The 9,472-nt window shown below is 39.7% G+C and overlaps 1 protein-coding gene across 1 annotated transcript; it reads left to right on the top strand.

Moving 5' to 3' along the window:
* Positions 1–4,506: 4,506 nt before the first annotated feature.
* Positions 4,507–8,016, top strand: LOC140230726 (frataxin, mitochondrial-like). Its single transcript, XM_072310866.1, has 4 exons — positions 4,507–4,637; positions 5,382–5,502; positions 5,900–5,997; positions 6,601–8,016. Exons 1-4 carry the CDS (start codon positions 4,510–4,512, stop codon positions 6,743–6,745), a joined length of 492 nt encoding a protein of 163 aa, XP_072166967.1. The 5' UTR covers positions 4,507–4,509; the 3' UTR covers positions 6,746–8,016.
* Positions 8,017–9,472: the final 1,456 nt, after the last annotated feature.

Raw genomic sequence — 9,472 nt, forward strand, 5'->3', positions numbered from 1 at the left:
AAAAGCACTGCCGCGCAGTAGCACTGCACTAGCTAGCTGGCTGCCATTCACTCATGCATGCATGTAACGAACTTTCTGAAACCCTACCACCCCCGGGGGCGAGGGAGGCAGTACAAGTGATTTATCGGTAGATGGCGTTGTTTGCTTTATCGTCTGCTGACGATGATGCTATGCTGTACATACACAAAGTATGCATGTACATGTACGTGCATTCAGCAGAGAGCAATATTAAATCTGGAGCAACAAAAACCGAGCATCATTGCACTGATCGAGTATTTTACATCAAGCAAATTGTTTAGATTGAGAAAAAATGTCTCTACAGTTTCGACTGTGTACAATGTGTGTAAAACGGTACAAAATCATATCAAAACAACTATGTATCCGTATTTCATCATCACCATCGCCATCGCCAGCAGTGATGGTAAGCAGAACACAAATTCCCATACGTTCAAATCCATGTCAGTATCATTCTTTCACAGTCGCCACTGTTGACAGCTCTGCATTTTTCAACAGTTAACACGCAAAACCAGAAACAGGGACTTTCTCTAATCTTTTATAAAGGAATCAATTTTCTCTTTTGTGATGCGTTCTAGGCTAAGTCAGATTTGTATTTCCTTAAACAGAGACATGAAATGAATATTTATTACCTTTTAGAATCTAGACATTTCGGTAATCATGTCATTCTGATGTAGAAATGCACACCATGCCATGCATACCGACATTTCTATAAATGGTTAACGTTAGATATAATAATTTAGATAGGGCCTAGGCCCTAACCGTTAGATGCTAATAAGTACAGTTGAACCTCTCGTATCCGGACAAGTCGGGACCGGGGCTCGTCCGGATAAGGGATTTGGCCGGATACGGGAGACTCAATGCTTTATACATGTACATATACATCACCATACACATGTACTGATGTAGCCGATTGTAGTACAGTTGTACCACATGTAGTAATGTCTATACTGCAACCTTTTCATTGTTACACTCAGTAACAGACCCCAAAATAGAGGTGTATGTTAATGTTGGAAGTAATATGTAATTCATGTGTGTTTGTGTAGGAGTTCTCAAGGAGTTGGGAATCCCCCTTTCCTTCGGTAATTATAAAAAAAAAAAAAAAAAAAATCACGGCGAGATTGCGTCCGTATAATAGAGAGATCCGGATAAAGGGAGGCCGGATAAGAGAGGTTCAACTGTAAAGGGTGTGTACAGTTCTGGTCGAGGTGAGGATTTAGCTTTTAATATTTTGCCAGAAATTCAGAAACCACTCTATGAAATGTCAAAGAGCATGCAATTCTAAGGGGTATCAAAAGTTTATTTGATGAAAATCGGTTTTGAAATGGCTGATTTGAGATATCCATCAAAAACAAGGTGAAACAAAGAGATACTAATAAAATTAAAAGGCATATGAGCCGCATGGGCTGCAGTCTTTTATTATTATGCACTTGTCAATGTAATGACTCACCCCACTACCCCCGGACATGGGTGCGTCATTTCCTCGTTTGGTCCGTCAAATTTGTGACCCAGTTGTTCGTCATTTTACCATCTTTGTCCGTCAAATTTTTGACCGAGGGGTGCGTCAAAATCCCATCATTGTCGGTCAAATTTTTGACCGAGGGGTGCGTCATTGTCCGTCACTTGGCTATGGAAAATAACACGCATTATTTTGAACCGAGGGGTGCGTCACTTGGCTATGGAAAACTGCACGCATTTTTGCACGCTACCAGTACCGTATACACGTACCGCGAGTGAAATTACGGTGAGCGTTTTCCCGCGGCAAGTGAAAATCAAAGTCGGGAAGCGTTTTGGAAGAAGAGGGAATGCTTGCCAGAATCTGGCAAGCAAATAATTTAAAAGCCACCCTTTCTCCTCACATTTTCTATCCAACAAACCCATGAAATCACGCATACTCAATCTCAAACCAGGGACTGTTTAGCGATGTAACAATTTCAACCTTACTGTCGTGCCTATTGCATATTGCGATGCAACACCAACACACATTGCTATCGAAGAAAGTTTGTTTATATTCCAATACAATGTGCGTCTAAATAATGTTCTGTGGTGACAAAGGCGAAATTTTGACAGTAAAAGAAGCGGCAGCAGAAGAAACTGCCTGCCGCATGCCATTTTCTGCTCGCGGCGGGATTAGCCCGACGAGACGCGCGACGCTGTTAGTACGCTGTGCGAATCTCTACGTACCTGCGCTGCAGTATGCATCCACCGGACTAGCAATGGCCGTGCACACACAGCGCATCTGCACACATGTGATTGTCATGTATGGATTGCATGCACAGAATACATACCATGACAGTACGGAATATCGTAACATGCAGCAGCGTGATGTACGGTGAATGACGATACGGTGCTTATACAGGGCCAGGGTAAGGGAAACTTGCCGAAACTTTTACAAATTATGTTTACGAACCAAAAGAAAATGAAATTGCTTGAATAAAACTATGCAAAAATTGTTTCAGTATTTTTGGGGGTGCGTCAAATGTACCGAGGATGTCCGTCAAAAAAGTGACCGAGGTGTGCGTCACTTTCAACGTGTTGTCCGTCAAAAAAGTGACTGTGGTGTTCGTCACTTGCAGCGTTTTGTCCATCAAAAAAGTGACTGTGGTCACTTGCAGCGTTTTGTCCATCAAAAAAGTGACTGTGGTGTCCGTCAAAAACCCCATGTGGTCAGTCAAAAAATGACTATGACGCACCCATGTCCGGGGGTAGTGGGGTGCGTCATTACATTGACAAGTGCATTATTATCACTTTTTTGGATATCTCTGCCATTTGAAAACCAATTTTCATCAAATAAACGTTGAATCCTTCTTAAAATTACATGCTCTTTCTTATTTCCTAAGAGGTTTCTCATTATCTCACTTAGGAATGTTCAAAACATGAATCCCCCACCTCAACCAGTACTGTCTGTACAGTCCCTTTAATTGACATGACAAATCAAATTCAAAACTAAAGTTGTATGATGTTTGGCTCTTGATACAAGTGCAATGCTGGGGCCGGAAAGACTTCCTTTTGAGACAGCCACCCCAATCACACTAGTACTAAATAAGTGCAGATCTATACAACTCTACCTAGAACCTAACCTTGCTTGCGATACGCACGGATGCACGCACTCACTTTTGGGTGGCTGTCTCAAAAGGAACTCTTGCCCTGGGGCCAACCAGGATGAGCTATGAGCAGGGGGTGCACTGATGATGGTAGTGCAGAGGGAGAAAGTCAGTTGCTTTGCTCTTGGATTGATGTAACTATACACAGCCCAGTCGCTGTATTCGCACAGCATATTAACAGCGTCTGGTCGGGCTAGGATTGATGTAGTAAATGAAGGACTGCTGTTTTGAAAGAATCCTTGTTTGAAATCAGTGACTGCTGATGGCAGTAAGTTCAACTCTGTGATAGTCCTTAGTATATATGAAGGGGTACTTGTAGCAGAAGGCGACCATCGGAGAACCCTTCGGATGGGATGCAGGGCTTTTTATACCAGAATGGATAGGCGACCTGCAAGTGCCTCATCATGTCATGGAATGTGGTGATGCATCCCACCCTGTGGCCTGTGGTGGTGGTGAAGGAATTTTCCTGTCCACCTCAGGCTTCATCATTATCAGTGATGCTGCCATGTCAAGAATAATCCGCTTTAACAAATTGCGTCGCTTTATTTTGAACAGCTTCCATTTCTAGTCTGTCTATATCAAAATCTTAATGTATGTGTGTGTGTGTGTGGGGGGGGGGGGGGGGGGAGTCCGAAACTGTTGAGCAGTAACTGAGTAACAGTCTTACAAGAGTCTTGTAGATGTAGGTCATGTCCTTGGTTTTCTTCGCGTAGTCGTGTATATTTCTCCTCAGGAATCCTAACAGGTATCATATGACTTAGACAGCCCTTTTAAGTAACATATTCATCATTGTGCCATTTACTATGCTTTGAAGTGACATAAGTAAATAAGTTTTCCAATTTTACCCTCATTTAAATTGATCCTGGGTCCTAGGGTTGGGTTAAATTTGAGGTTATTTTGAGGATTTGAGGGTTAAAGTTAGGGTCGTAATCTCTGAGGAAGGTATATAAACTCTTTTGCAAATACAGGACAATTGTACAATGGTGAGTCTGCCTTCACTCCGTCTTTGTTGATGGTAAAAGGTATCTAAGTAAATACATAGATTGTAATTGACGAACTTCATCACATGGTTCATTCATTGTTGGTTGATCTGCTGGCAAGACCTCCTTATTGCCCCCCCCCCCCCCCCCAACTCATACCCAGTACAGGTGGTACATGGTGCCACTTGCCAAATGTGTGTGAGTGCATGCATCCATGCATAAAGCTAAAAAAGGTTAGGGTAATGTAGAGTGGTATGGCAAAATTAGTGGGGGGGGGGGGGGGGACATAAGGAAGTCTTTCCTATCTGCTGCCTACATCTCTGTCTTCTCTTTTGCCAGTATGTTTCGTTCTTTAAAAATTTCTCTTTCTTTACTACCCACTGCAGAGACAAATGTCATCATGGCAGAAAATGTACATCATGCACAATCAGGGCAAGGCATTAAATGTCATCTCCCGTACCAGACACCAAGCAGATGTTGACCGGTCGCATACATCAGGAATATTTGCCCAAAGATTCAGAAATAGATCCACTCAGGAGTGAGTAATTTAAAAAAGAAAATGCCAGCAAGAGTTGCTTAAGTACATTCTCTACTGTGTATGATGTAAAACAATGTAAATACATACATGAAGCAAATATTGATCTGTGTATTATTTTTCCCTAGAGAAATTATCATTTGTAATTAGTTTCTGCAGAGTCCTAGAGAATAGGGGTATAGGTTGAAGTTTTGCAGCTTTGTAATATTTGTATCAGTCTGTGTGTGTGTGTGTAGCGACAGAAGAGTTTGTTGTGGAAAAAAACTTGAGATGAGACTTCAAGTATAGGATAGTACATGTACATGTACTGTGAAAAATGTAAACTTTTTCACTCAGTGATTTTTTTTTTTTCAACCTCTAGTCTATTTTAGCAAACTTTGCATGTTTATCACTTCATGGGTGAGACTATTCTTCACACATATTGTAATAAGACATCTCCCCAAACTGTTCACTGATGACTTTATTTGTGCTATTTCTTAATGAAATACAAAATTCAAGAAATTTTCTATCCCATGAACTTTTACAGGAAACAATACAGGCTATGAAATCACTGTTAATCTGACATTTTGTACAGCTGCTTACATTAGGCTTTTAATTACTCTTTCCAATAGGGATTGATGATACGGTAATTTTCATATAACATTTGTAAACACAATGTTTTAACTGAATATAACTCGCACCATTCTAGAAAATCTGTACTGATTTATCGTTGAATTGTTTGATTCATATACATGTGTCCTTGCCCAGGGGCCTAACAGAGATGCAGTACGAGAAGCTTGCTGATGAGGCTCTGGACTATTTGGCTGAGATGTTTGAAATTCTGGGAGATTCTGATGACAGTGCATCTGACTTTGACTGCACATTCAGTGTAAGACTAACTGTTTGCTAGTAAGACATTGAAAGAAATGCTGTAGTATAAGATGCTTATCAGCATGGGATATGTTGCATCATACTCATCAGGATTATCCTTTAAACAGAATCTGCATTAGTGCAACTAAATATTTCCATATAAGATCAATCTAATGACCTAATGCAGTATGTATTGAATGACGGTTTTTCCTTTTCATATTGTTGAACGACTTCCAAGATTCAAAATAATCTAGTGTGTACTTGTTATTGTTCTACATCCACATCTTCCAGAGTGCCCCAGATGACGATTAGCATGATATAGATTTGCATGATATAGATCGGGCACTTCTATGCTGTACTGTAAATCATATAAATTTTGTGTTTTTTTTAATTTTTATTTTGTATTTGTTTTCTAGTCCGGTGTTCTTACTGTGGCGCTAGGTGGCGGACATGGAACGTATGTCATCAACAAACAGACTCCCAACAAGCAGATTTGGCTTTCATCACCAATCAGGTTAGTACCATTAGATGTCATTATGTGGCAACTGAGAAAGTTCTGGTAGTATGTTCAGGTTGCTTCTAAAGACTCCATTTTGTTGTAATCCTATGTTTGCACATGTTGATTAAAGAATGTTCCTTGTTGAGATGTACCATTGTGGACTAAAGTCAATGCATACACATGTTACAACATGCAAACAGACATTTGATGTAGGTTTATTGAGTTGTTGTTTTTTTTTCTGTTTTATTGGAAGCCGTACAGAGAAGTTACATATGCCATTCATGTGTATCTTTGTCATTTGAGCAAGGTTTCTGTATGAATCTGTTTAAATGAATTTTATGATAATCAGTAAATTGAGGGGGAAATATGGCTTTGTGCATGGTGAAGGTGATGCATATATGTATTCAGACAGAAATATTTCAGATTGCTATTCTTAATTTATGAATGGAAATAAGTTTTGTTGGTGGACTGTATTAAGGTATCAATTTCTAAATATACTTTTCAGAGCTCTAATCAACAACTTTGATATAGCAACTTAGCATAATACTTGACACCTTCACAGTTCTGTACAGGACATCTATAAAGTGCTCTTCTTTTCTCATCTTTTTATGTCTCCAGTGGTCCCAAGAGATATGACTACATTGGCAACCGCTGGGTGTATGCCCACGATGGCAAAGCTCTCCATGATCTCCTCACAGAAGAGATATCCTCCGCATTCGGCAGGCACATAGATTTCACTACGGCGGAGCGATGGGATCCGTGACGGCAAAGATCTTGCACACGAACTCCTACCCTATTGCTATGATACCAGTTCACACTCTTCAGAGTCTGTGAATAAATTATTAAGCATCCTTGCAGTATATACAATATAAAATGGTGACATCTTGTGGATTCCAAAATTGCCTTTAACAATTCTCTCATTATAAATACACTCACGTGCACGGTAGTACATACAGTGCACTCCCATTATAACGAACATGGTTACAACGAAATTCCGGTTACAACGAAATAAAAATTCAGGCCGCAAATTTATCCTCTCTTTGTTTTTTATTGTTTATTGTTCGGTTACAACCAAATTTTGGATATAACGAAAGAAAACAGCTGGTCCCGAGGACTTCTTATAATGGAAGTCCACTGTATATCCAAAAGCATGTTTCTTGTGACCATAAAGTGGTGTGTGTCAACATACCATCTAGACTAAGGACTCCAGATTCTACTACATGATCTGGTCACAGCTTCTAGCATCATTAATTCGTAAGCATTCGAAGGGCCAGCAAAATCGCTGTAAGTCCAGCTATGGTAAACGGAGGTGTTCTGTCGTATTTTGAACTGCCCGAGAGTACATCTAACATGGTCAGAATCTTCTACGTTCATTTAACAAGTGATTGGCATTACAGCAATGAAGCGAGAGACAATAAAAATGACATCCAATGCTAATCCTATATCCTCCCCCTCCCCCCAACCCATTCAGTTTTAGACTTTTGCCAAGCCATATAATGAAATGATATATATGACAGGACACAGAATACAATATCACTTGGACAGTTATGTTTGGTCAAGGATTGAATAATGTCTCCAAGTGGAGAAGATGTATGCCTCTATGCTATCCAAGAATCTGTTAAATTCGCATCCCGTCATATGTTGAGCAGTGATTGTTTTAGTGTTTTTAACTGATTCCCTCCAAGATTCTGAAATCCTGATAGGCTATGAATAAAACCATTAGGCTTGTGCAGGCTATGTTGTATTGCTGGAGATTCTACAACTTCTTTTGGGTTCTATGGATTTGTAAATAGAAAATAATTATTGGTGTGTATGTGCTTTGTAAAGAAAGTCAGTGGACCACCAGATCACTGACAGAAGAATATTATGGCCCCATGATGAATGATTTTATTGGTCTCAAAGTTTGTTTTGTCTCAGTGCATTTGTAATTCTTGCTCTGTGTGTTATGTGACCAGTGTATGGAATATGCCAGTAATTTTCCGGCACAAAGCAAAAGTGTTGCAAAACAATACAATGTACTAGCTGGCCAGTGACTGCCACTCAACTTTGGGTCACTTTTGGTTCAATGTTTTCCACTTCCTCTGCCTTCTGCCTTTGTTTTCCTGTGAATTGCACCTTAATAGCATGATTGATATAGAGATTGATTGGTTATGTAGACAAATATGAATCTAATTCCTCAATACCAGCCTACCTCATTACATCATATTTTTTTTTCCTTCACGATATCCTTACATGTTAGCCCTAACAAGGCCCAGCTATTTACAATTCTAGGTAGATGATTGGGGGGGGGGGGGGGGGCTCCTAGGCACCCCCAGCCTCATTAACTACCACAACAAAAACAAAAAAAATAGACAGTGGTATCATGTTCCCATGGAACTTAAAACTTTCTGATTCATGAACAGGTTGGAAAGGATTTACTAACTTTTATTTTCCACTGACTTGTCGCAAGTGGGATTAATGTTATGTTGTTTGTGTGCTCGTGCTTGTGCATGACTCGATTATGTGTGTGTGAACCAAAGTGCTGTCCTCAAATGTTTTTGGTGTGATAGACTTTCACCCTCTGGTTGCCCAAATCAAAGCAAAGTCTGGATGTACAGCAAAGGCAGATCAGAGTGTCATCAGAACATCTGTGCAGTCTTGGTCTGAAAGTGGAATTTGCTAAGAATGTCTGGTCTTGTAATTTGATCATTTCGGCATCTATTTTCACCTGAACCTCAACAGGACCATCAACACACAGCAGCATATCAGCGAACCAATCAGCCGAGAGCTGTCAAGGTGCTGCTATGGTAGTTGCAAGCACATACCAATGGCATGACTTTTACCATGGCAGTGAGCCAAAATCACACTCAACAGCATTGAGTCAATAGCTATGGCAAAGTTTCTTGATAACATACTCAGCTAAAAAATATTTATAAAGAAAACAGTACAACTACATAGCTGCATCTCAACATATTGAGCTTCTATGCATGAATGCAAGAAATTAAGTACTCCACATAGTCACTCAGCAAGACAGTGATCTGGTTTACACACCATAATTCAGTCATTTATTGGCATCTGTAGATGAGTTATTCATGTATTCCCAGTGAAAGTGTGAATTCCACCACATTCTGTTAAATGTATATTTAGTGTTACAGTTGTACTACTGATCTACTGATATCAGACATTTTAACACCAAAGCGGGAGGTGACGTATACATATATCGTGTAACATCCTATTCAGAACTTTCCTTTCAGACAATTCAGTTTGCCTTTCTCTTTAAATATTGATAAATGTATCAATCCTAATATAACATGGGTGTATACATATTTAATGACTATTTCAATACCTATTTTCATCACATAAACTTTGAATTCCTCTTAAAATTGCATGCTCATCCACATTTCACAAGTGGTTTCTAATTACCTTGCAAAAAGTTAAACTATGAATCCCCCTCTCAATCAAAACTACACCATCCCTTCACAGACTGTAGTTCTACACACAATTTCACTGT

Source organism: Diadema setosum, chromosome 7, assembly GCF_964275005.1.
Source record: "Diadema setosum chromosome 7, eeDiaSeto1, whole genome shotgun sequence".
In the NCBI taxonomy this organism is placed as follows: Eukaryota; Metazoa; Echinodermata; class Echinoidea; order Diadematoida; family Diadematidae; genus Diadema; species Diadema setosum.